The 27,620-nt window shown below is 42.8% G+C and overlaps 1 protein-coding gene across 4 annotated transcripts in view; it reads right to left on the bottom strand.

The window, feature by feature from the left end:
- The window catches only part of DOCK9 (dedicator of cytokinesis 9), a 214,996-nt gene that overhangs the window by 176,280 nt on the left and 11,096 nt on the right, over window positions 1-27,620 (bottom strand). For 2 of the 4 annotated variants that reach the window (XM_044913528.1, XM_044913529.1), the window contains exons 3-4: window positions 16,607-16,622; window positions 14,858-14,900 (exon numbers count right to left, since the gene is read on the bottom strand). In XM_044913528.1, the coding sequence (XP_044769463.1) occupies window positions 14,858-14,900; window positions 16,607-16,622 (59 nt within the window). Of the gene's footprint in view, window positions 1-683; window positions 794-14,857; window positions 14,901-16,606; window positions 16,623-27,620 lie in introns of those variants that run through there. The other 2 variants (XM_044913526.1, XM_044913527.1) reach the window with 1 other exon arrangement.

The following is a 27,620-nucleotide window of genomic DNA, read 5'->3' as shown; positions in this document are numbered from 1 at the left end:
ACTAAAGAAATTCCGAGAGAGAAGCACAACCTACTCATTGATGATAACAACACAACCATTTTTCACATTCCTCCCTTACAAAGTCTACCAGAGCCCTTTGAATTTATCCCAACTGCTATGAGCTTAGCTAATGACAAGAACGGAAACGTTTCTATCAGTTGGCTCAAAGTTTAGGTTACTTCTTACTTTGTTCAAGGCTAACCTATTAAAATGAGTGAGTGAGAACACATGTAACTTCAACAGGCATGTTCCTTAAAACGCCCCAATGTCATCTTAATTTTCACAATAACATAAATACATCATATAAAAATGTTTTCATCTTGCAAAGTACTTCTTTGTCAATCCCACAGAAGGCGAGGGCAACGTGCCTCCCTGGGTTTGTCTGGCAACCCTGCAGCTAGGTGGAACATAACTTTGAACAATACAAAGTTGTCCTAGACAAAACAGCCTCCTGGAAACCACGTTCATCCACAAAATGTCAAATCTTTCCACCCAAAGAAAAATCAAAGTGGAACCAAAGTGAATCTACAGGAGAAGAAAGGAGAGTTCACTAGAGACAGGCAGAGCAAGTTTTAAAACCAGACCGCCAGAAGACACTTTGCACGCACACACAGTGAAAGCACTTCGTGGAGAAGACCACAGAAACGCTGTGGGCGACCGCTCTCACCAGCACTGGCCCAGGGCCCTCTGCTTCCACTTCACCCTGAGCTGCATCCTTGCGTTGCTGGGGGGATTCAATCACCAGCTCCTTCTTGACACTTCTACTACTTGTCCTGCATTTATCAGCCTGCATTCTCGGCTGAAAACGCCAAGTCAGAAAGTCTGCAACTGGGACAGCTGCGAGTCCCTGGCCGTGCAAGGCACAAGCATGCCACTGGCCCGAGCAAGGAGAGGAAGCTTCCCAAGCACAAGTGGTCAGCCCGCTGGCTGGGTCCACGGAGCCGGTGGGGTGGGAGGGCATGCCAGCGAGGGCCAGCCTCCAGGGGTGTTACTACTGCTCGGAGAATGGGAGGTTCCCACACGCCAGCCAAAGGAAAACAAACCCAAACTGTACAATACACAGTGTACTGTCTCTCTGATAAAGACCAGCCTCATTGTGTCTGTTCCACACGGCGTGGGCCAAATGGAGCCGAATCAAAATAGTACAGTGTTTGAAAGAAAATCAGTCACAGTTAGACTCTTTCATGATTACTTCAAATCTGAAGCTCCTGGGGTTGAAGAGACAGCTAGGTTGTCTGGGTGTTCTAAAATTCCTGTAGTTTCTGGATGCTTTCCTTCATGATACAGCTAAGCACCAAATGCTTGGCTGATGGGCAAAACAGGGAAGGGCAAAGAGTGAGGGGTCCCATAGCCTGCACCTCAGGGGTGTGGGTATAAGGAAAGAGTCCCTCCCCGCATGGCAGACCTCAGCACACGGAACTTGATTTACCTACTGTTTTATGCCAGAAAGACGAGGTCATCAAACAGTTTGATGGGATGCTACCTATCATGGTAAATGCTTTTATTAGACAGAGTATTACTTTAGATCCATCAACAGGTGTGTTGGTAATGAGCCCTGGATGAGATACTGAAAGGATCACAGTAAAAATATAAGGTAGTGTCTCTCCCTTCTGTCACTCAAACACCAGAAATCCTGGGTGTGAATATTAATTGTGTAATAAGTCACAAGCCTTCAACTAGGCTATTAAAAAAAATTAATAGTTTCTACAATAATTTTTTTTAAACTAGCCCATTTCTCAACCTTGGGTAATCTTTCAGGGTAAATATAAACTCACTTGCCAAATCTAGGTTCTAAAACAGTATGATATATGAATTTTAAAAGCCTATCTTCATAAAGTTACAAGAGGACCAAAAAGAAAAAGGAAAAACAAAACAAAAACCCAAAGAGCCTCAGTTACATAAATATAGAATTGAAGTAGCAGTTACATCAAAACTTAAGAATTACCCTATAAATCAGAGGCAAGAAAGTCTGAAGCCACACACTAAACAGACAGACTGAGCCTCAGTAAAGTACAGCATAACCAACAATTTGAACAACTTCTTGAAATGGCTTGAGAAGTGCTAAATAGCCCAATTCTGCCTCGATTCCCCATTTTCATTAAGTCACCAGCCCGTCAGGACTTTGAGCAAAATGCTATCCTATTTATTTGGTCAAAATTACTTACATTCTGTAAGTAATGAATAGGAGCTTAAAAGGTTATTTGTTGTATGAACACTATAAGTGCCCAGCATGGACAATTTACGTAATCTTTGTAACAACCAAGGAGGTAACAGGTTATCCCCATTTTACAGATGCAGAAACTGGTGCACAGAAGGGTTACACATGCGCAGAAGGTAACACAGTGAGCAGTGGCAATTCTCAACCATGATACTATGTACACATTCTTAACCATGTACACATTCAGTGTACACATTCTTAACCATGATACTATGAACCAGTTGTCTATTCTAATTATACCAACTGCTAAAAAACAAAATATGTAAAAGCTGCTGATCAGCAGCTAAAGGTGAAGGCAGTGTCTGGCTTTAATCAAGATAATTTAGTGAAGAGGTAAAAAGGTAAAAATGGCATAGCACAGTGCCAGGTACAGGTATTCATTTAAAGGGTAACTACTGTTACTGTTGTTATTCCCAGCTGAAGAAATTGGCCCTTATCTTAAATTCTGGACTTTGGCTGTGTGATCTAAAATGACAATTCCACCAACCTGTTGTGACAAGACATAAAAAAATGCTTCAGCAATTTCAAATCAACTGGTCTTTCTGGTTCACTGCTTGATTATGATAGCTATCTTTGAACAGTGATCTTGAACCCCTGCATTCATGCCACAAACCTGGCATCTTCATCTTAAAGTTTTCCCATATTTTTCAAAATTTTAGCAATGAACTGATATTTCTTTTGTAATCAAGGAAAAAAACTTTAAATTGGCTCTGAGCTTCCAGGTAGCCAGGACGGACAGAGGTTAGGTTCCCTAATTCTTATCACCAAAAGGAGAAAACATACCAAGCTATAAGGCAAGAAAAAAATTTTTTTTTAATTTCTCACACAGAGATTTGCATAAAAAGGGACTGATTCATGTACTAGTTCCCAACACGTTTACAGGAAATGCAGCAGCAAAGTTCACACTGCTTTCTCACCACCACCTGAGAGCATTATACTTAAATCCTGGATAAAGGAAAGCAATTCTGAGAGCAAGATGGTCGTGTAATCTATCACCTCCAAAGGGTCCAACTTATGAGAGAAGGAAATTCTCAGGACGCAGAGGAATGGAGATACTATTCCCAGATTTGCTGTTACACAGCTTCTCAGGCAATGTCAAGTGCTCTGGCTCTGCTCTCCTCATTTAGGACGACCAACACTTCAGAAGTCCGCCAGTCTAGGGGAGTCACATGGTACAGTATTTAATTCCAGAACCTAAACCTCCAAGTAGGATGTGGTTTCTCTAAAGGGTTCGGGAGACCCATGTCTGAGGACATGAGAGTGACGTCTGGTCAGAGCAGTCACAAGAGGAAATGCCATCTTAGAAGGACGGGAAGTAGGTGGCCAAGGGTTCCTTTGCAGCATTTCAAAGAACAAGGTATTTCCTGGACCTCTGGATTCAAGTCCACCAACATTTACTGAGCTCCTACTATCTAGCAACCTCAAGTTCTTTCACACACTAACTTGTTCAACTCTTACAATAACAAAAACACCTATGAACATGTATTCAAGGTATGTAGAATTTCACTGTTTAAACAGAATGGAGTAAACCCTGTGGGGAAGAAGGATGGAATGAATGCTTCTGTATATGGGTTTCAGTTCTCAGGATTTAATATTCACACAAATTACTTATGAAATCTGTGTAGAAAATTTATGTAATTTTCCAAGAGCAATTTTTTACTGTAAGGAAGGCTAACTTTAGACTCTACAGCCCCCATTTTCCCCCTTCCACTATAAGATGAAGTTCCATCACATTCTGAAACACAAGGAGCTTAAGACCCTCTGACCCAGGACTCCTATACATGCCTTAAGACTCAGTTTAAATGCCATCTTGATCCTCCTAGCCAGGATTGATTAGCTCCTCTTCTGTTAACCCTCTAGGCATTCCTTTTATTTACCTCTATTTTGGAGCTATTCACAGTCCACCTTTTATGAAGTTTGTATGTGTCACACTCTTTGATGAGACTATAAATTCATGAGGGCAGGAACTATATCTTAACCACCTTTGCATCTCCAGTCTTAAGGACTGCAAGCACTCAAAACACGTCTGCTGAATTTAATGCTTATGTCAGTTCTGTGTCACTGCTTATCTTTATCTCTAAAGTAAAATTTAGTAGTTGTAGAAATATGCAAACTTTTTTTTTTTTTTTTTGAGAGTCAGAGAGAAAGAGAGGCAGAGGCAGAGGGAGAAGCAGGCTCCCCGCCTAGCAGGGAGCCCGATGCGGGACTCGATCCCAGGACCCTGGGATCATGACCTGAGCCGAAGGCAGAGGCTTAACCATCTGAGCCACCCAGGCGCCCCACATGCAAACATTTTCATTTGTTAATGGTCCAAATTAAGGCAGAAGCATTCAACTCTTCATAAACTGAAACCCAATGGACCATTTACTAATAATTAAAATGTTCCTTTCTCCCAGCTAAGAAAATGTTATCCTGCAAAACTTGCTAGACATTTTTCAGACAAAGGTATACTTGCAAACAGTAAAACTGAACCTTTAAAGAGTGTAAATAAAATTGTTTTTAGCAATGAATTATATAAAATTTAAAACTGCATTTTGCTGCAGCTAATAATTATATAAGGAATAACCCATACAAGGAATAAATATCAATTACCTCAACAAAATTTTTCACTCTTAGGGACTCTTGCCATATCAGAAGGATATTTAAAACATAACAATTAACTTTACTTCAGCTCAGGTCATGATCCCAGGGTCCTGGGATCAAGCCCCACATCGGGCTCCCTGCTCAGCAGGAAGCCTGCTTCTCCCTCTCCCACTCCCCCTGCTTGTGTCCCCTCTCTCGCTGTGTCTCTCTCTGTCAAATAAATAAATAAAATCTTAAAAAAAAATAACAATTAACTTTAAAGGCAAATATATACGTATATATTTGTATTATATATAATATATATATTATGTGTTATATATTATATATATTTGTATATATATTAGTGCAGAGGCTTTAAATTCTATATATATATGCCTTTAAAGTACATGTAAAGTATATTTAAATAAAGTATATACATATAGAGACATACACAATTTGAGATAGACTTAAATATATATTAAATATATGTATCTAAATATTAAATCTGTATATACATATGTATGTATATATACACATATATACTCCAAAGTAATCAGCTCTTTTCTCTTGGTCTGGGAAATGTGAAACAGTAAGTATAAATTATTAAGAAAAATTGCAAAAAGGAGCAAATGACTAAAGATTTTCCACCGTGTATTGTTATTAGCTTGCTAGCCAAAGAAAAGAAAAGGTGTCAGGAAAATGATCTGGCCTTCTGAGAAAAACAAAAATATAGAACACAGAAGGCACAAAAAGCAGCAAAACAGAACAGAACAGGATTAGAGGCTACAAATGCAGGGAGTGAAGTAATAAATAGTTTCGGTAGAGGAAGGATATAGTGACAAAAAGAGAAACAGATGTGGGGCAGGTAGAGGTGGGAGAGGAAAGGGTTTTCTGCATCAGACCCTTGAGGCCTCTTAGAAGAGTTAATATAAAAAAAATCTGATATAAAGTCTGATGCTCACCTCAATTTTTCTTGTCATCAGAGATTTAATCAAATGATCACAGAAATGGAATATGCATTATATGCTAGAAGCCTAGTGGTTCATAACCTGGAATCCAAGGCTGAACTTGGGGGAAAATGGTCTGTGAACCCTCTAAAATTACATTCCAAATTTTGTGTGTGTTTGTGATTTTTTCTGAGGAGGGCCCTAGAGTTTAACACTCAGAGAAGGAGCCAAGGGACAATCACCCATTCACAGAGTAAGTAAACAGGTTCAGAGAAATGAGCTAGAGAGCCAAGCAAAGGCTGGGGACACAAAGCTCTTCACTTTAACAGGTTCAAATTCTATTTAAGTAGAGACAACAACAGCAATTTAAACACCAAGCACTGGTTAAATAAACAAGTCATTCGATGGCAATCAGCAGTCTACTCATTTGCTGAGTGATGGCCAAGTCTGCAAACCGGTCATTATATGAAACGTAATGTCAGATGCACAACCCAAGGCCAAGAGAGTATACCTCCAAAATAGGGCAAGTAAGATAACCAATACAAATTATGTTTTTTGAGAACTTTTAATGACACTGAGAAAATGCCCACAATAACATGCACATACAAGACTGAAAAAAATATGACTGCTGATTAACTCTGGTATGTGAGACTATTAGGAATTTTTTTTCTCTAAAATCTTACTTTCCAAATTTTCTTCAAAAGCACTTATTACTTCTACATTCAGGGGGAGAAAATGAATATGCTGTATTGCAAGATAATGGTATAGAAAAAGCTCACATCGAGGTTTTAGCCCCCACTATACCATTCAACTGCTGTGTGATAATAGAAAAATCACTTCACTTCTCTGGGTCTCACAAACTTCACCTATAAAACGAAGGACGTACACTAAAAAATCTTTCTAGCTCTACATGTCTACATGAACTATTAAAACTTCCCTTATTGATAAGATGTGGGGGAAAACAAACCACCCCAATGGAATGATAAACATTTTAAAATCACATTTCCCCACCACACACAAAAAAACCCACAAAGACCAAACTGTGGATCGATCTATTTCTAAATGTGTCGGATCCTCAATGGAAGATGTCCTAAATGTGGAGGATCCTCCTCTGGTGGAGCAGGGGCAGAGCTGAGAGGCTAAGAGATGACAAGGACTACAGGATGTTCTATGGCTGAGGAGGGGGAGCAGGGGGAGGCCGGCTGCCTTCTCTATACAGCTCTGGGGTAAGTAAGCTCACAGTACTGGGACAGCAGGGCATAGGCCCTAAAGAAGGCTCTGTTTTCAGATGAGGCAATTAAGATGGGAGAGTCCTTCCATTTCTAGAGACTGGAAAACAGGGACCAGAATGTCCACCATTACCATTCTAACTAGATTCTGTGCATTCCCAAGACCCAAGTGAATCATGGATGTGTCCCACTGTGTGTAGGAACACGGACTGCATGCAGCCACAAATGTTCCAGAAGCTTCTCCATTAAGACAGCCTCACCCCCCACCCATGACATTCCCTCTCCCTGCTTCCGTTTCTCTACAGCCTCCATCACCATCTGGCATTCTGTATTCTACTTTCCTATTTGTCTAATCCCAATTTAAAAAAAAAAAGGAGAAGACACTCTGTGAGGGCAGAGATTTTTGTCTATCTTGTTTACTGCTCTATTCCCAGGTCCTAAAACAGGGTAGATGCTCAAAAAATATTTCTTGGACGAATTTACTGAAGAGTTAGGTTCCCCGAAGTGTGGATAGAGAGCTTTTACACTCTGCACACCAATAGTTTTTGTGTAAACTATCAATTTACTTTAAACACAATAATGATAATTCAGCCAACAGTGTCAATGATTCCTGTTAGAGGTGGAAATTTACAAAGCAAAGGAAAACATAACGTGCCTGATTTTTCTCAGGAAATGAAACTCCCAGCCTGAATTACCAATGCCCCGCCAGCCACACAGCGTCAGCTCTGAGCACAGGGTCCACCCTGAAGGCACCACCCAGCACATTCGATCTCCCCCTGTCAGCTCTAAGCACTGCAGCAAGGGCAGGGGGTATGTGGTGTGTACACAGAAGGGAGTCCATAAATGTTTGCTTAGAGAATAAATGATGAAATTGCCTCACTTTGGTTTGATTCGTCACAGACCCATGCGTCACAGGAGTTGAAATGAAGGATTTTCTAACTTTCCTCACTACATGACAAGAGTTGAGGTTAAGGGCTAGGAAACGTATGCATGGTGAGAAAAACAACCAAAAGACTTTTTAAAAGCACTAAAGTTTTTCTTTCCATAAAACGCCCCATTCCATTGTAAACGGAAGACAAACGTCCATTCCTTCACTTGTCCCCATATCTACCTCCCAAAGCAACCTAATGAAAACCACAAATACCCACCCTCCAAGTTTATCGGTTCTGTAAAATCTTTGTGTATGTTAACATTACTTAAAGCATGTTCCATGAGTGTTAATAAGGTACAAAACTGGTGGACCCTCTTGACTTACAGATGATGGAGATGGGGACAAGCTGACAGGGGGCACAGGGCTGATCACTCCCAGGTGTCACAGTTCACGGCCATCAGCTACCTACCCTGGGGGCAGGAGAGAGGACCGGCCTCCAGGCAAAAGCCGGACACTTACTTCAGCAAAAAGGAAAACACCCCCAGGCTGCAAGGGGAAAGTCCATCAGGAGGAAACTTGGCAAAGTGAGTTGTGGAGTAACCCCTAGGACTTCTGGTTTAATTTAACTTGCATTTAAAAGACAATGACCATTTACAATCATACCAGGTCCCTAACAATAATTGGAAAGTCCCCGCTTTTAAAAAGCGGTAGATTATGTCCCCTCCATAAGATAAACTCATCAGCAGCAAAGATGATGTATCCCCTTCTCATCCTGATGCCTAAAGGATGGTCTTCCACTTCTTCCAAGTTCATTGTGATGGATTTCCTATGTGAAATTAAGAGACTGCCAAGGAACAGGAAACAAAGACAGTTTTAGGGGGCGCAAACGTTATTCCTGGATGACACATCCTGACAAGTCAAACTTCCCCCATGAGTGCTTGTAGAAATATGAAACTCATCTAAATGAATTTCTTTGTAGATATGCTACACATAAAGGGACCAGAGCAGGAGACACAAACACAGTGTGTGGGGAGGGCCAATGCCAAGGAAGGCACCAAAGCCTCCCTCCTCTGCCCTGCCAAATCAAAACACACACATCACATAACTTGGAAACCGATGGTGGCAGTGGTGGTGACGGCGACGGTCATGGAGCTGTGGTCCTTTACTAAGGTTGTTGAATAGACCTGTAACTTCTGTTTCATTTCTGAAGTTTTATACATGCAACACAAGGGGCTTCAGCTGTCCCCTCTCAAACAAGGGGGAAAAAACTCTTCCAAGAAAAGTAATGGTTAAAAGGAAGAAGGTGATGTTTCATCAAGCTCTGAAAACTCGAACACCAGTGGCTGTGAATACTCTACTGCCCCTCCACAAAGAGGGGCCAGGTCTTAAAGTCCCTCTGTTGATTCAAAAATAGAAGGTAAAACAGGGATACCTGGGTGGCTCAGTCGGTTAAGCCTCTGCCTTCGGCTCAGGTCACGATCTCAGGGTCCTGGGATCGAGCCCCACATCAGGCTCCCAGCTCAGCGGGGAGCCTGCTTCTCCCTCTTGCTCTGACGCTCCCCCTGCTTGTGCGCGCTCTCTCTCTCTCAAATGAATAAATAAAATCTTAAAAATAAATAAATGGTAAAATGAACACAAAACAAACAAGGTTTCCAATGAGCACTTAGGAGCCCTCCAGGCACACACTTCTTCCATTTCTGCTTTGCCAAGACCTAAATCTGTAAGTCAATACTTATCATTATCATTATTATTATTATTTTATAACTGTCACACAAGAATTTCAACACAGAAGAGGAAAGGGAAGAGCATGAGTGGCTTGGGGGATGGCAGAGGTGGGCAAAGAAAACACTGCCTGAGTCCCTACTATGTGCTCGGCCCTTAGCATATATCCTCATTTAATTCAGTTCAATTTAACCCGTATAATAGTAACACTATATTAGGCGTTTTTGTTTGTAGAAACTGGTGTTCTTCTCAGGTAAATAACTTACCTTAACTTTGTTTGCATTGTTACTATGCTTCAAAATTAATCTTAAACCTGGTAACTATATAGATAATTTCATCTCCCTTTTGAACATATATCTCCTTAGGGGAGCCATTGAAATTTAATGTTAATAGCAGTTGTATCTGAAACATGGAACAAAGGCTATTATTTACCCTTCTTTCTACTTAACTATATTTTTAAAACGTTCCTTATAATAAGCATGAGTTACTTTAAACTAAACACACTTTTTAAAACCTTTTTAAAGCCATTTATTACTATTCGGGAAATTTTAAAAAATCATATAATGCATACAACTCCTCCAGGGGCAGGACTGGGGGGAGGTTGGTGAGGCAAACAACTCCGGAACAGAATTTAAGAGAGCACTAAAAACTCAGCAATCATGCTAGATGAAATTCAATGAAATTCTCCAGTAAAAACCAAAATTAATACCCAAAAAAGCCACAATAAACAAAACTTGAAATGAAGATGGGATCAGAATAAATGAATGTGATTGCCTCGGGCTCCAATATGGCTCCATTTAGCAAGGGCTTACTCTGTGCTGGGCACTGTGATACACTATATTTATTCCTCAGTCAACCCTAAGACAGGTACTCTTATTTTACAGATGAGGAAACTGAGGCACGAAAGTTAAGGAATTAGTCCAAGGTCACAGAACTGGTCCAAGGTCACAGAGCTGGTACATGGCAAAACAACTTTAAACAACTTAAAGCAGGTTAATAAGAGGTCATTTTTACTTTCCTTCACCATAAAAATAAATCAACGTCTATGTTTAAAACAGGTCTACAAGGGGCACCTGGGTGGCTCAGTCGGTTAAGTGTCTGCCTTCGGCTCAGGTCATGATCCCAGGGTTCTGGGATCAAGGCCCTCCCCCTCTGCCTCTCCCCCTTGTGCTCCCTCGTTCCCTGTCAAATAAAAAAATAAAAAATCTTTAAAACGGGTCTACAAGGGACGCCTGGGTGGCTCAGCCGTTAAGCATCTGCCTTAGGCTCAGGTCATGATCCCAGAGTCTTGGGATCGAGCCCCACATCGGGCTCCCTGCTCTGCGGGAGGCCTGCTTTCCCCTCTCCCACTCCCCCTGCTCGTGTTCCCTCTCTCGCTATGTCTCTCTCTGTCAAATAAAATAAAATCTTAAAAAAACAAAACAAAACAAAAAAAACGGGTCTACAAGTGACCAGCTTGTCAGATAAAGATTTAAACTCAAGCTCAACATACATTCTTCTTCCTAAGATGATTAAGTAATACTGAGGCAATTTGGGCAAAGGAACAAAACCCCACTGTATTGAAATCTCTTTTATTTTATTTAATTGTTCATACAGAGGTGAAACCTAATGGTTCAAAGTATGGAACAGAGTGAGGGAAAGGGAAAAGCTGAGGGCAAAGGCTTTCCTCTCATTTTAATTCCCCACAGGAAGGAAGTTAGAAACAAACGGTATGACCTGGAGATCTGGCTCCCAAAGCAGAGCAGTTTCTCCAGTGCTAAATTGGGATGACTCTCCAGTGACACCCCTTCCCCCTGTGGCCTCCGTGGTCTCCCCTGACCTCCTCACCACCACCTGCCCCACCTTAGGAACACAGACCACTGAGTGTCACCTCCAGAAATGCTGCCTGTTGATCTGGAATGTACCCTTACCACCTCCTGATCTTAACCTGTCAAATGCCTGCTGGCTTCTGTATTATACAGATTCCAGAAACCACCCAAAACTTCTGCATTTGGAATCTTGAGCTATATTTTTCACAGCACCCAGATGATACCTATGCTAGAGGCTTCCATCCACCTATGTCTGAGAATCACTGATCCTCATTTATTAACTTTAAAGAGACAAGAACACTGCAATGTTTAAACACAGATGCAATACAAGGAGACCTGACTATTGTCAAGCTAAGGCTGTTTTTGCCTCTAGCAAAGCATTAACATTAAGACAGTTGGAGTTTCCTGGAGGAAGGTTATACTCTGCCTGCCTTGAGTATTTGTCAATGGGCTGCAGGTTATAGGGAAATTTAATTTTATCGACATTTCCTTCTGCTTTTGTTCCCCACATCACCTATGCCAAATGCTTTCTCATCCATCTTTGTCTGAGAATCACTGATCCTAATTTATTAACTTAAAAGAGACAAGAACACCCACGATGTTAAAACGCAGATCCAATACAAGGGAACATGGATGGGTTCCCAGACATGTCTCTGCACAGGTATGACAAAGACGACTGTACTTGGCTGCAGGTAAGGGGTGGCGTGAGGATGAGGCCAAAAAGCTCACATATTCTCCAAAGGATGGAACACACACTCTAGGCTTATCAAAACACTCATTAATGACTGATTATTTCTATTTAGTTGGACTTTGGGGGAAAACACAACTTTGTGGGTAGATTCTTCCACCAGAATTAACCTTCATCCACCTTCCTCCCTCCTTTTCCCCCACCCCTGCCAAAATGAAATGCCTTTCAATCTTGAGCCAATAAGAAAGGACCTACAGAGCAGAACAAGCTTCGCACATCTCTCAATACTTTCAGTGGTGTGATCACATACTGAAACTGGATACCTCCCTAAAGAGAATACGGAACAAAACCCACCCTAGGGTTTTGTGGCCTAGCACCCTTTCACAAACACCTTGTTTGCCAACTCAGTTACAAGCTCTCATTCAAGTTCAAATTTGTGACCTTTATGGTTGCTAACTAAAAGCAATAAAGCAATCTATTTAGAGAAAGGCAACATGTATTTCTAAGGATTTCCTTTCTCCCCCCCATAAGAGGAATAAGATGCCAAAGTTACATCCTCCATATGTATCCTCCACAATTCACTGCAATTAAGCCAGTAATGGAAAAAAAAAAAAAAAAAAAACCCTCACCCAATATTACAGGCTTAATGTGCTATTACTTTCCTTTTAAACGGAATCTCTTACTCAGATATGTACATTAGATTGATGACAACTTTCATGAGCCTTCCCAGTCTCTGATTTAAGACTTGAAGGCAGTAAAATAAACAAAAAATCTTAAAGAAGTTTTGTTTGGCAGCATTTTTAAATTAAGACTGTGTTAACACTTTCCCCAACATCTCATTTTGAAATAACTGTAGCATATTAATTCGGGGGAAACACAATACTTCTAGATTTACTGCAATAAATTTAAATCAACCAAAAGTGTTGGCAGGTCCAGCTCCCTAGACCTGATATGCCACCTCCAAGTCTCCACTTGTTTCGGGGACAAGTGCTCATCAAATGAGGACACCAAACTATCTGATAGTCAAGCTCTTTTCGGCTTAAACTTTCTGTAATTCAGTGATACATATTACCACTGAGGCTAAGTGGGCTTACTCTGTCCTTCTGTGTGACACTAATTTTGTCATATGCTGTGTGACCCAGCATTCACCACATAAGAGAATTTTCTTAGGAACATTCACTAAAATAGTTAATGGAACGCTCTCCATATTTACTCATTAATCCATTTGTGAATGAGCTGATTCATGCATTAACTCTCCTGCCTGCTCCATCAATCAATCGCTCAGCAGGCATTTCGAAACCATGGGGCTTGGTGCAGGACTGAGGTAAGGAACACACAATCCAATGGGGGACCAAGGTGAAGAGTTGTAAGCAAGTAACTTCAATACCACGAGTGGCAAAAGAAACAGACTACCCTTGTATTGTCCAGTATGCTAGCCACTGGTTGCATGGGGCTACTGAGCATTTGACATGTCACTGGTCAAACTGAGATAAGCTCTACATATAAAATACACCCTGGATTTCAAAGGCTTTGTATCAAAAAAAAAAAAAAAAAGAATGTAAAATATCCTATTCATAAGTTTTTACTGATTACATGTTAAATTATACTTTGAATATACTGGGTTAAATAAAACATTAAAATTAATTTCACCTGTTTCTTTTTACTGTTTTTTACCTGTAAAATTGCATATGTGACTGGCATTATATTTTTATTGGACACTGCTGGGCTAGATGCTCCCCAGTCCTGGGTTCTCTTGCTGGGCAGACACAAAGACCATACTTCCCAATCTCCTCAGCAATTAGGGTGAAACTCTGTGATTGGGTTCTGGCCAAAGGAATATAAGAAATATGAGGGAGCAAAGTCTAGGTGCAGTTATGAAACAAAGTGCACAACTGTCCCAGCTCGCTCTCTCTCCTTGTGGGCCCACTGAAAACAGATTCCACAGGAGGCCCTACGCCATGGAGAAGCCATTGATGCGGAGCCACAGATTCCTGAATCATCACACAGAAGACCACTCAACGTATATCCAATGGGACCTTGTTACAAGTGAGAAATAAATAAATACAGTATTAAGCTACTGCCATTTGGTTACAGGAAAAGTTGAGGGATGACTACCTGCTCAAGAATTCTCAGGATACGCTTCAGAGGTGAGGTGCATGTGATGGTGCAGAAACGTGTGGTTCTCAAACTCCATGGGGTCAGAAGCACTCAGAGAGTGATGGAGTTAAGGAAGAAGACCGTGTCAGTGTTGGTCCTCCTCCAGGGCTGAGGAGCTATGGCAGCCTCCCTGCCCCAAGGCTCCCTCCCAGGCGGCGGGTGGGGAGGGCGGCTGAGCATCTGCAGCTCTAGCAGCTCCAGCCAGGGCTGATGCCGTGCCGCTTGTCTGGGGACACACCTTGAAACCCAGGGTCTTAAAGGATAAGCAAGACTTTGTCAAGCAGTGAAGAGAACAAGAGGCATTCAAGGGAAAGGAACCACACATGTAGAAAGGTCTGGAGGGTTGGAGGAGCATGCTGTGTTGGGGAACAGTAAGACTTGCAGCAAAGAATCATCATAGGGCCTGGCAAACAAGTGAGGGGATGGGGGAGGAAAAAACCCAGAAAAGTAGAGACTTACATTCAGCAGTTGGGAGTTTGAATTCTCCCTCCTCAATAACTTTAAAGCAGAACTTTCCTTTCCACAGCATATGCAATAATAAAAATAATTAAAGTAAATATGAGTATCTGCTAATACTTCAATTTCCTACAAAATTCCCAGGGAAATGACAGGGGCACAGTACAGTAATTTGACCACTGTGGGCCAAGTGTGAGACTCCAAAATCCTAATTTTTGGGTCAACCACCTCGTTATTATAATCTTGTTATGTGACCTGAGAATTGATGTAACCACTGTGTAGCTGCCGTTTTTGTGCTCTTAGCAGAGGGCCACTTGCCTTTGACCTACTTTACAGAAGCCTTTGGGAGATTACATGTGGAAATTAAAAAAAAAAAACTTGTGTTCTAGGAAAAGGTATATAATTTACATGCAAAGAGTGTCTATTATTTTAACCAGGCACTACTCAACCTGGTAAAATGCAAATGACAATCTTGGAGAGAAGCAACCAGAACTGACCAACAACATGGAGGAAGGCAGGGACCATGAGGAACAACATAACTCCACTAGGAATCCTTTCCATTGGTACAATTCTTTTTTTTTTTTAAGTTTTGTTTTTTTTTTAATTTATTCATCTGAGAGAGAGAGAGAGCACAAGCTGGGGGAGCAGCAGAGGGAGAGGGAGAAGCAGACTCCCCACTGTGCAGGGAGCCCAATGCGGGGCTCGATCCCAGGACCCTGAGATCATGACTTGAGCCGAAGGCAGACGCTTAACCAACCGAGCCACCCAGGCACCCCCTGTAGTACAATTCTAAGTACCCTCCTTTCCATATTCAAGACAGACAAAAAAAAACCCAAACAGTTCCTAACTCACTCAACTGGATTAAAAGCCAGATGTTGGCACCCTCTGAGCAGCTATAAAATATGGTGGTGGAAGAGACAACCTCTTAAATCACTGTTTGTACTGCATCCAAATGAATGCTGAGGAAAAGATTTTAGTTTTTCTTTCTAACAGTGCAAGGAGGAAGAGTTCTGTTTGAGCTAAATATATTCTTTACTCAATATAGAAATCTAATGGTCCCTTTGCGATCATTCAGAGGGGGGAAAAGTGATTAAAAGTTGTTTTTTTTTTTTAATTTTTTTTTTTTAAGACTTTATTTATTTGCGAGAGAGACAATGAGAGACAGAGAGCACGAGAGGGAGGAGGGTCAGAGGGAGAAGCAGACTCCCTGACAAGCAGGGAGCCCGATGCGGGACTCGATCCGGGGACTCCAAGATCATGACCTGAGCCGAAGGCAGTCGCTTAACCAACTGAGCCACCCAGGCGCCCTGATTAAAAGTTTGTTAAAAAAACAGTTTATTAAATGTTTCCTCTCACTGTAGTTAGAATTAGATGAATAATACATGGAATTTGCTTATGTCAAAACTGCAAGGGAGTCAACTGCTTTTACCTCGAAGAGAAAAGAAGTATGGTATTACTTTCAGCAATATTCCTTAATACCATCAAGCTCAATATGAGAAGATACCTCCTTTTTTGACACCCTTAATTCACAACTTTGTCAAAAAAGTTTCACACATATTGTCAACTTATTTTTATCAAGGCACTGTCATAGGTCTCCAATATCTGTTGTGCCAAGTAACAAATACTAAAATATAAAACCCAAATAACATTAATCACTACCAATGTTTCATAGTTATTTAAAATACACACCCAAACATACTTGAAACTAGAAATGACAATCTTAGAATTTTTTTTTAAGATTTTATTATAGGGAAATATATTTCCGTGTGTGTGTGTGTGTGTGTGTTACTTGAAAAAGAGAGAGACAGGGATAGCAAGAGAGAACACGAGCAGGGAGGAGAGAGAGACGCAGGCTTCCCGCTGAGCAGGGAGCCCAATGCAGGGCTCGATCCCAGGACCCTGGGATCATGACCCGAGCCGAAGGCAGCCACTTAACCGACTGAGCCACCCAGGGGCCCCAAAATCTTAGAATTTTTTTAAAAGCTTTTATATTTTGGGGTACCTGGGTGACTCAGTTAGTTGAGCATCCGACTCTTGGTTTCGGCTCAGGTCATGATCTCACAGTCATGAGATCGAGCCCTGCATCAGGCTCCACACTGAGTGTGGAGTCTACTTGAGATAGTCTATCTCTACTTCTCCCTTTGCCCCTCTCCCCACTCACGCACATTCTCTCTCTCCTCTCTCTAAGAAATACATCTTCAAAAAAATTTTTTTAATCTTTAAGAGCTCATTGTATTTTCCTTATTTTCCTCATTTCTGCACAAGTCAGGAACAGCTGTGTCATGATCTGAGGACGAGCACTTGGGAAACTAGGAGGGAAGCAATCAAATGCTCATAGGAGTTCATGGGTGATCACCTAGCTCCTTGCAAAGTAAAATTAAGGAAGCTTCCAGGTTGGTGAATATGTGGAGAGGTGTGGAGAATGGCAGGCTGGAAGACAGCATGGAAGCTCCGTACCCCTTTCCCTGTAGCTTGCCCTTCCCCATAACCTTGCCCTGTACATCTTTTCCATCTGGCCGTTCCTGAGTTCAGATGCTGGAAAGGGTGAAGCCATATATTGCTGACACCACTCTTGCTTTTGGAACCTAACAAGAATAGAAGCCTGCAAACCTGAGTGGCGTCACCCTGGGAGACATTTTCATATGACCTGCTGATGGACTGGATAGTTATTGATGACTGAATGAGATTCTAGTTATGTGCCAGGATCCCTTCACCTTTAGGAATGTTTTCTTACAAGCGTTCCTTGTTCGAAGCCCAGGGAGTGGACCGTGATACTGTTATTTATAATAAGAAATATATATTTGGTCTTTGTCCCCTTTCTGGCACAGAGCTCCTACAAACATAAAAATAAAAAAATAATTAAGAATTGGATTGGTGCTGGGGCGCCTGGCTCTCTGAGTCGGTTAAGCGTCCGACTCTTGATTTTGGCTCAGGTCATGATCTCAGAGTTGTGGGATTGAGCCCTGCATTGCGCTCCATGCTCAGCTTGGAGCCTGCTTAAGATTCTCTCTCTGCCTCTCCCTCTGCCCCTCCCTACCCGCTCTCACTCACTCTCTCCTCTCTAAAAAAATAAAAATTAAAAAAAAAATGGATTGGTGCTTCAAAATTAAATTTAAAAAAATCAGTGAACACCAGACTTCATTTACTTCAGAAACATCCAAAATGAAATGCCCAAGGCAAGTGAAGGGCTGTTGGCATGAGTCTCAATAGAAGCTGGGGTGTGCACACAATCTCCCAGATGGAAACTCTGATATAGACAGGCACCTGCTTCTGCCAATCTCGGGCATGTTTGGAGCACTTACCCTTCGAACTACAGACTGAACCCAAAGCATCAGATATTCTAATCTAGTGGTTCTCAAATGGGGGCAATTTTGCTCTCCTCTGGAGGACACTCGGGAGTATCCAGAGACATTTTTGGTTCTCACGTCTTGTGGAAGAGGGGGTTGATACTGGCATCCAGTCGGTACAGGCCAGGGATTCTGCTGAATATCCTACAATGCTCAAGTCAGCCCCTATAGCAATGAATTATCCAGCCCAAAATGTTGGTAGTGCTGAGACTAGGAAACCCTGCACCAATTCTCTCAGAGGAATTACTTCTCAAATGTACAGACCTTCTTCTGCAACAAGAAAACCTGTGTCCCAAGTTCAGTATATTCATCCTAGCATCACATTTTTATATAATCATAATTAGATTACTTATAATCATATGTATGTTATAATATTATATATATACATTATATATATACACACATAAATACTGACAACTATGTCCCTGATCAAAATCAATTATCCTTGTTCCTTCCTCCCAACTATGCGCCTGGTACGATAATGTCTTTTCTTTCTATGTATCAAATGGTAGTTCCTTTTCCCTGTTCTCTCCATACCTTCTTTTGCATGACTTCTGGGAAAGAACTAGGAACATGCTTAGCAAAAATCCAGACCTTATACACGGTAACTGATTCTTCATTTCAAAAATATATAATTATTACATTTTAGAATAGTATATTCTAGAAGCCCAACAATATTAAACACTGTTTCATGTTTTTGTTCACTTTAAATCATAAACAAGTATAAAACCGTAAGAAGTTAGTGAGGTATGGTTGCTATCACTTTACAAAGAGGAAACTGTGTAAATGACCTAGGGTGTTCTAACAAAATGTATGCACTGAAAAAAAAAAAAGTCACTAGAATCTGAATCATGCTGTTAGACGTCTATCTGCTAGATGGGCAATGGTCATCTACCATGGGGGTCAATGTGCAGGTCACCATCAAGGACACCAAGTCCAACCACGACAGAAACATCTTTTCCCAGGGGGACCTTTATCTGTGGACATTATATTAATATCATTCATCATATAAAGCTAATGCCACGGTAGAACATTAGAGGGGTTCATCATATATGCCACCAACTAGGCTAGGAGAAAGGAGATCAGGGGGACCTGTTGACTGCCCAGGGTTTCTACAAGCAGACCCTGAGTTCACAATGGAATCATCCAGAAAGCAACCAGCAACAGAATTACACTAGAAGGAAAGGAGAAGATGCTTAACCAATCTGGGGTAAATAAAGCCTTCTCTAAGGAGATACTCTTAAGCTGTGGCTAGAAGGAAGAGTCAATTCGAACAAAGAATGGCTGAATTAGTATGAATTGGGGGTGAGTATATGCAAAGGCTCTGGGGGACAAAAGAGCTTGCCCCTTTTGGGGAGCTGAAAACCACTCAGTTTTAGTGCACAGGTCCAGGGGAGAACAGCACATGCTGAGCCTGGTAGGGTAAGCAAAGTGCAGATACACTGATAGATGTATTAAGGATTTTGTGTTTTAGCCTGAGCTAAATGGGAAACCATTAAAGGGTTTTAAGCAGAAAATGTCATGTGGCCATAGGAGCACGGAGATGAGAACTGAGTTTCAGATGCAGATATGGTAGGAGACCATGAATCGGCACATAGTAGTTAAAACAATCAAAATGAATGACATCACCTAAGAAGAAGATGCTCGCCCAGGACAGAGCCTTGAGCAACATAGGCGACAGTAATAATCATTATACCCCGTTCTCACCCACACTGTATCCACGGTGCAAACCAACACTACTGTGACAGTAGTCACACATCTTTTTCCAGATCCTGAGTATTGACAGCAATTCACCTATAGCTGACTTACACCTTCTAAAATCATCCTAAGCTAAGATCAAGACTAATATTACCTAGTTACTTAACTTTACATCTATTTCTACCCCATACTCCAACTGGACTTGCTTTATAGTTCCTTAATGATCTATACATATTCCAACAATCTATTTCAAAATCAAAGAATTTCTGACTTGGAAGAGATCATCTAATGCAAATCTTCCTTTCCACAAGAGGAAAGGGTAGCTCATTCAGCAAGCTGGACAAGGTCCGTCCACTCTGGTCTCAGGCTGTTGGGTTACAGACGGGTGACTGTGACCACACTGCCTAATTTCCAATGTAAATTTTTTTTATGTTTTATCGTAATAATAACTTGGAAATGAATTGCACTGCCAGTGGTAAAGCTAACAGCACAAACGTTCCACAAAAAAATGTTTGCGTGTTCTGAAACCCAAAGAAACTCCATCTGTGCTAAGCCCAACCTATACCCATTTCTCAGATGGCTTAACAGAAAGAAAATAAGAAAAGTTTTGTGCTCCCCTTTCTACAATCTCTGAACAGGAAAAGAGGCTGGCACAGGGCACTTACTCTAGAATACACCTGCTTAAGGTGGGGAGGTGGAGGAGGGGGTTCTGCCCATGCTGCCTGAGATGCCACACATCCGGGTAACTTAGGGAACAGACCGCAAACTCACTTAGCTGAGGCCCCCCCATGGGTGATTCCACACTCCCAACTTGTTACACAGGCAGCCTCCACTCCTCTGACATCCTCCATCACCCTCTCAACCCTCCCATCCATCAGGCCCACCTCTATGTCCTTAGATTATTTTCCACTGTTTGCCATGTTCAGCTTCCAGGGTTTCTTCCTGGGAATTCACTTTCCCTGTCTCTGTGCTTTGTTGACTCACAGTTCATTAGGATGGAATGTAAAGTCCTGAGTGGTCAGGAATACTTTTTGTGCATCTTTGTTGTATCACAGAAAACACTTCCATGTGAGCAGCACACTACTTTCCAACCTTATAGTTAGACAGGGGTTTGCTCCACCTAGGTGTGGTAGCGGCCCAGCCTACCCTCTGCCAACACCACAAAGCCCTGCTAAATCCCCACAATCCTCTTTGCAAAAAGCCCTGAGGAGTTTCTCAGGCCGTGAGGCAGAGGCCAGTCTGCTTTTCCAAGGTGTACTGCACACCAGAAATACCCGGGATGTGCCCACCCTGACAAACTCTACTTTTCCTTTGCACATGGTTGGCCCTCTGTGAATGAGTCACAGATGAGAACAGCTAACACGGGACCTGGGTGGATGGTGGAGCCACAGGGCAGGGGTGAGGGGACGCATCACAGAGAAAAGCCAAACAGGGTGTGACGAGGCCGGGGCACACACATACCTCGGCATACAAGTCTCATCTCACTAAATGAAGCAGAAGCCCATAAACGTAGGAACCACCCCACCTTTGTGGTTCCAATGTGCCCCCTTAGGGTATCAACTAAGGGCTGATCATTTGTCCTGGCAGACAGACAGATGGAAAAAGCCTGTCACCAATTATGTGATGAGAGCTTGAAGGCCCTTTTTAACCTCGAATGCACTTACAGCACTCCTGGCCTCGGTTTCCATCTGAATCACGCAGGCAGCGTCCCAAGCCCAGCTGCCAAAATATTTCAGAGTTTCCAACCCAAGAGACTTGGTAAAATCCATAAAGGAGGAGATGTGCGATTCAGGGAGCTCAGTCTTGGTCAGCATTGCCTCCTTCTAGACTGACCTCCCTAACCCCCTCCCAAATGGGCTCTTCCCAGTCTCTCTCTTACCCAATACAGTAACAACACCCTCTAAAGGGAGGTTCCAGGGCTGCTAATAATCCAGCTGAAACTCAGGGCACACAACTCCTCTAGATCATTCAGACTACTCTCTATTACTTACAAAATAGTAAAGGGGAGAGGTGATGGGGCAGGCTGTCCATCATGTTGGACAATCCAAAGCCATCTGTATTTGCTCATGGATCTAAGCAACCAGATTAATCTTTAGGGCTTTTATTAAAATTAGTTTATAATCCCAAACACACAGTGAGCGGGTGGTGGAGAAGGACGGCCACAATGTCCCTGGAGGGTGAAGAAAGAGCGAGAGGGGAAAAGGGGAAGCAGCCTTAGAATCACAATTTTGTGATATAAATCATCTAAGCACAGAGAACAGTTGTAGATAGGAAGTCAAAGAAAGATATGCATCAACTCCCCCCTTTTACTTTTGTGATAAAAAGACCTACCTCAAACTCAGATTTTGGCATTAGAACTCATACATTGTATATTTTGGAAATAAATGGCCTAAGTACTCTCGAAAACCTAATGTGGCAACTCCCTGAGCCCCTTCAACAATCTTTCCAACTCATTACTCTTGCTGTTCACAGACTCAGAGGGTGGGTATGTGGCCTGGAACAAGGTTTGTAGGAGCAGCTTACGAATATACACACATGCGAGAAGGTGGCCAAAGAGAGGATGACAAAACAACATTTTTTAATAAGAAAAGCAAAAATAGTTTTAAGAGTTTTTAAAAACTCATTTCCCAGTAGAAGTAATTCTTACATGATGAACTCTCTTGCTTGTTTCAAGACTATGTGGCTTTCTCCCGAATTCTCTAATTGCCTGGGCCCAGCCAAGTCTTACATGTCTGGGGTTGCAGTTCAGACAACATAAGCAGTCTTAAAGCTTATCCTCAACATTTTTCTTTATATTTCTTTCTTTCTTTTTTTTACACATTCCTTTTTTAACAGAGAGCGATTAGAAATTATAAAAAATGAAAAAGGTTTGAATGTTCTGATGCAGCTAGAGGTTCTTTTCAAAATTAAGAGCATTACTCTCTGCTCTCCCTCTGGACAGTGCCCAGCATTTTTGATAAACACACATCTGCAGAAACTATCAGAGTTTCCGCTTGTTTTACAACACCTGTCACAAGAGTATGATCTGGGTAGCAGTCTGCATCCTTTTGTTCTGCAACAGCCATTCTAAAAGGTGGCTGGATTCTAAGGGTGAAAAGAGAAAACAGAAATTCAGCATTAACTGCCTTGCATCAAAGTTCCCCAGATGCGCCTGCGTTTATCAATTTGGCAAAGAAGTACTGGTGAAATCCTACTCTGGTTGGTGGAAAAGAGGAAGCAAAAATAAGACAACGATGACCACTTTCCAGGTCTGGCTAAAACGTTCAGGGCTCTGCCTGTCTTTGACCCCCATCCCACCCGATCCCCCACCCCCCAAAATCAGATTTATAAAAGCAGGATGATCTGGTCTGACTTAAGGCTCTGGGAGGGAACACACATAGAAGAGGCTACCTACCAACTTTGTTATAAATATGCACTGGTCCTTTTAATAGCCCCTCTCTGGATTTTCTCCTGCCCCGATATATCCTCCTTAAGATGCAGCCCTCAGATCTAAACACAGACTCAGAGCGGGAGCAGGTCATGGACTTGAAATGAGAAAGTAACGTCTTAGTGCTCCTTCTTTAAAAGGCCCGGTGATAAAATCTGCAGATATTTTCGGTGCACAAGAGCAGGAGTCAATCTTTCCAAAGCGAGATGCTCGATGCCCAAGCTGATCTTTCTGGGAGCTTGGGAGAGGAACTGGATGGCTTGCAGGTGTCAAGACACAGCAAAATAGCCCCTCCCCTAAAAATCTCATGCCCTCCCCAATTAAACATTTGAAATTTGCTCTAGATAACCATACACAGAAAACTCCCCTACTTGGAAAAGGAAGAAAAATGAGGTAAAAATGCTCTCCTTCTATAATCAAAACAAAAACCCAAACTCAGAGATTCGCTGGCATCCAAATCCCATTCACTCCACAGTTTGGAAATAAATGACAAGCTGCTCCCAAATCTTCCATCATCACCTCCAGTGCTACCCTTAGTTAGCAAACTCCCCTCTGAAATGCAAATGCCCTTTGGCAGATATTATTGTTAGTTATTTACACCACGTGTGAATGTTTTAATCAGATAAGAGCCCAACATCTAGCTGAGATCATTCACACACACAGACCGAGAGAAAAAAGGAAGTGGGGGTGGATTCTGGAACACTGAAGGTTAGGGTGGGCAGGTGGCCACCCCAAGGATGAGGGCTGTCATGGGGTCCCACAGGCCAAGCGCAGCAGGACGGCAGACAACATTTGCCCAAAGATAACCTTGTCCTTGGCAGTGTCGGCAACCACCTCCCTGCAAGGAAAGGCTTTTCAGCTGCAGTTATCAAAGACACAGACTAAACAATAATTCTAGGGTTCTGTTCTCCACACCCATCTTACTGCCACAAAACTCATTTTGTAAGTATTATTGGGAGAATTCTCTAAATGTGCTGCTTTATGCCTTACCTTTACTGGCTATTATGAAACCACTTTTAATCCCTATTAGGAAACCACATAAACTTGGTTTAAAAGGTTTTATGCTAAGTAAGAGGCTACAGTGTAGGTAAAACAGCTCCCAAAACTTTCTTCACAGGAAAAGCTGGAAGTGTTAACAGTTCATTGTCTACACGGCTTCCAATTCCTGTTGATAATCCAAGCAGAGTATATTTTCATACTGTTATCCTCTTTTGGTCATAGATAGGGATAAAAAACCCAACCCCTCATCTAATAAAAGCACTTTGTGGCTTTTTCTCTCTGTTTCTTTTGTGTGATAGGAAGACAGTGGAAGCAGGGTACCTTTTCTGCAGAGAAGTCAGAAGGCGCGGCATGGGTCTTCCTAGACACCACATTAAGGTAACCCCTGGATTAACTTTCATTGGACAACCAGCCTACGGGGACTTCCTGACATCCGGAAAAGAGAGACAGGGAAGGAGACCTCAGGGAGCCTCAGACATCTGCCCTGAAGCCGGAGCAGGCTCAGCAGAAGTTAACAAGGCTTAAGCTGCAGGACCCTCCCTGGCAGGCAGGGGCCCGCCCAAGGTCCTACAGCTAACTTGGTATTTGTAATTTTCTATTCGTTTTCTTGAAGAGGGGCTCTACACTGTAAACGCTTCAGGGCCCTCCAAAAGCTGGATCTGTCTCTGACCTGAAGGTTCCACAAGTGTTGGAAATTCAGCAAGACCCCAAGTGAACTCCTGGTCTCTCCGTTCCCTGCTCTCACACCTGCGGCACTGAAACCGGCCCCCACCCCTGCGGAGCCTGCATTTGATCAATGGCATCACCACCTCCCAAGTCAGAAGACCGGGTGTTATTATTCCTGCTCCCTCACCCACTGCCAGCGTGCAACGGTCGAGCAAATTCTAGCTCCATAAAAAATCGTTCCAGTCTAACCCTTTCCCCCATCCCCTCAATCAGAGGGCTTTCCTGGGGGCTCAGAGCTTTCACCCCTGGCCCCCTGCCTCCCTTCTCTTCCTTTCTGACTCTGACCCCACTCTGACATGAGGATGGTCTAAAACACCCAGCAGTGGCTCCACAGCCTTCCAGACTGGAATGCGGGGGGCTGGGCACATGAGGCAGCTCTTCAGGAATTGGCCACCTCATCTCACACACAGCTCTGAACTTCTCTCCCTTCCCTACACACTTCTAAACTCACTGTTCCCTTCCGATTGATGCAGATCCACCCTAGCCCTGTCTATACCCTAACCCCATTAGGGTTTGTGTTCATCCTTCAAACTCAGCTCAGATGCCGGCTTCTCTTCAATCCTTCCTGATCACCCCTGGTCACTGGTTCACATCACCCTTTGACTCTTGTGGAATCAGCCCTTTTTTCTACTAACGTTTACTTTTGTCTCCCAAGCTAGACTGGGCTCCCTGTTCATCTTTTTCTCACTCCTCTACCGCTGCGGGGTTCATTCACTCCTGAGTACTTTTCCACATCCCATTAGGACTTCGCCTTAACAGTTACGTTTGTTATACTGAAAGGCAAGACTCTACAGTAATACGGTGAGGAGCACAGGGCTCTGGAACTCAATGAGTGGTCTGAATCCCGGCTGTGCTACTCACTACATGACCTTAGACAATATTTACCTTTCTCTTGGTTCCTCCATTTCCCCATCTATAAAATAAAGGTAACAAGAGTATCTACTTCTTGGGTTGTCCTAGGGATTAAATAAGCCACTAGACATAAAGAGCGTAGAAGAGTGCATGATAACCAGGGAACACTCAGTAAGTGTCACCTATTCTGATGGAGGGGAGGGAAGGGAGGAGGTAGAGAAGGGAGGCTTTATTCAGTGATCCAGTTTCCCCACTCCACTGTATAAGCCCCTTCCAAGGAGCAGAGGGGATACTTACTTGAAAGCCTGTTGTGCAGAGAAGGATACTGTGCACATATCTCCTACGTTTCTATGAATAATAAAGATGATGTGGTCGGAGCACGAGAAGCAAGAGCACACACGGACTCACCTAGAGGCAAACTTCTTCAAGCTAGGGCTATACTCCTGTTTCCAAATACAAACCAGGCTATCGTCCACCCCCACCCCCCCACCCCCGACCACTCAACTCAGGACAGCTATTCCAGCTCCTTCTCCTTTGCACTTCCCAGGGCACTCTCACCAGGTGACCCCATCCATTCCCATGCCATCCTTCCCTTGCTGGAGCCCACAATTCTACCTACAGCCTCAATAGTCATGGTCCACTGATCTACAGATGTCTCCATTCTGATGTGTCTAACCTCACACTAGGGATGCCCCAAACCAAAATCCTCCTCTCCATCCCAACTCCCTCAGACTCATTCCCTCAAAATGGGTCTCCCCTCAATAGATGCCCCAGAGGTGCCCAAGGCAAACATCTGAACGCTCTTGACTCCTCCCCCTGACTCCCTTTCTCTTCTAGATTTAACTTTCTCTTAAATCCAGATATTTTTCTCCATCTCTACTACCATCTACCTTAATGAAGCCAACATCACCTGTCATTCTGCTGCAAGGACCCCCTCATTAGTGTTCCTATCTTCAGACCCTGCCCCCTTTCTCCAATCCATCATTCACTCTGCAGTCTGAGTGATCTTGCTAAAACATCAATCTGACCATGTCTTTCCTTATCTAAAACTTTCAGTAAATGGCTCCCCTCCAATACTGGAATGAAGTACCAAAAGACCCAACAGGATCTGGTCCCTGCTTACCTTTCTAGCCCACTGGTCACCAATGTACCCCCACAGTTGTCCTCCAGCTCCATAAGCCCCCTCCAGCCTTGTGGAATTACTAGCAGCTCTCAGGAGGTCTCAGCTCTCCCTCCCCGGGACTTTGCTTCCTTAGCAGATATGTCCTTCTCCTACCCCTTCACCTAGTACATTCTTCTCTTCCTTCAAGATTCAAGTTAGACATCACCTCCACCAGGAGCATTCCCTGACTCTGTCCCAAAGGTGAGCTAGGCATGCCTCATAGATTTTTGCATCGTATCTATGCTTACACCCATCACAGCTTGCATCCCACTTAGGAGCTCCTACTGGCTCTCTCAGAGCAGGAACTATATTAACAGGCATCCAATGAATATTTGAAAACTAAAGAAAAGAAGAGGAGGTGTAACATAACAAGAAATATATATTTGGTCTCTGCCCCTGTTCCTGGTACAAAGCTTCTAAAACTCTTGGAATTCCATGAGCGACAAAGGAGTATCTTTTTTTATTCATAATAAGCCCCATTCAACCTAATCTGAGTTTATGCTAATGAGGTGACTCCAGGAGGCTGATTGCCAGAGGAACCAACCAAGTGATTAAAGGGTTGGATCTTCCAGATCAGTCCCCTGACCCAGAGGGAGAGGAGAAGGGCAGGAGATGGAGTTCATAACCAATGACCAATTATTTAATCAATCATGCCCACATAATGGAGCCTCCATAAATACCCTAAATGAAGGGGTTCCGAGAGCTTCTGGGTCGGTGGACACATGGAGGGGCCGGGAGTGTGATGGACGTA

Source organism: Neomonachus schauinslandi, chromosome 3 (assembly GCF_002201575.2).
Source record: "Neomonachus schauinslandi chromosome 3, ASM220157v2, whole genome shotgun sequence".
Lineage (NCBI taxonomy): Eukaryota > Metazoa > Chordata > Mammalia > Carnivora > Phocidae > Neomonachus > Neomonachus schauinslandi.
Note: the sequence above shows the minus strand (reverse complement) of the source record. Positions and strands in the feature narration are given on the sequence as shown.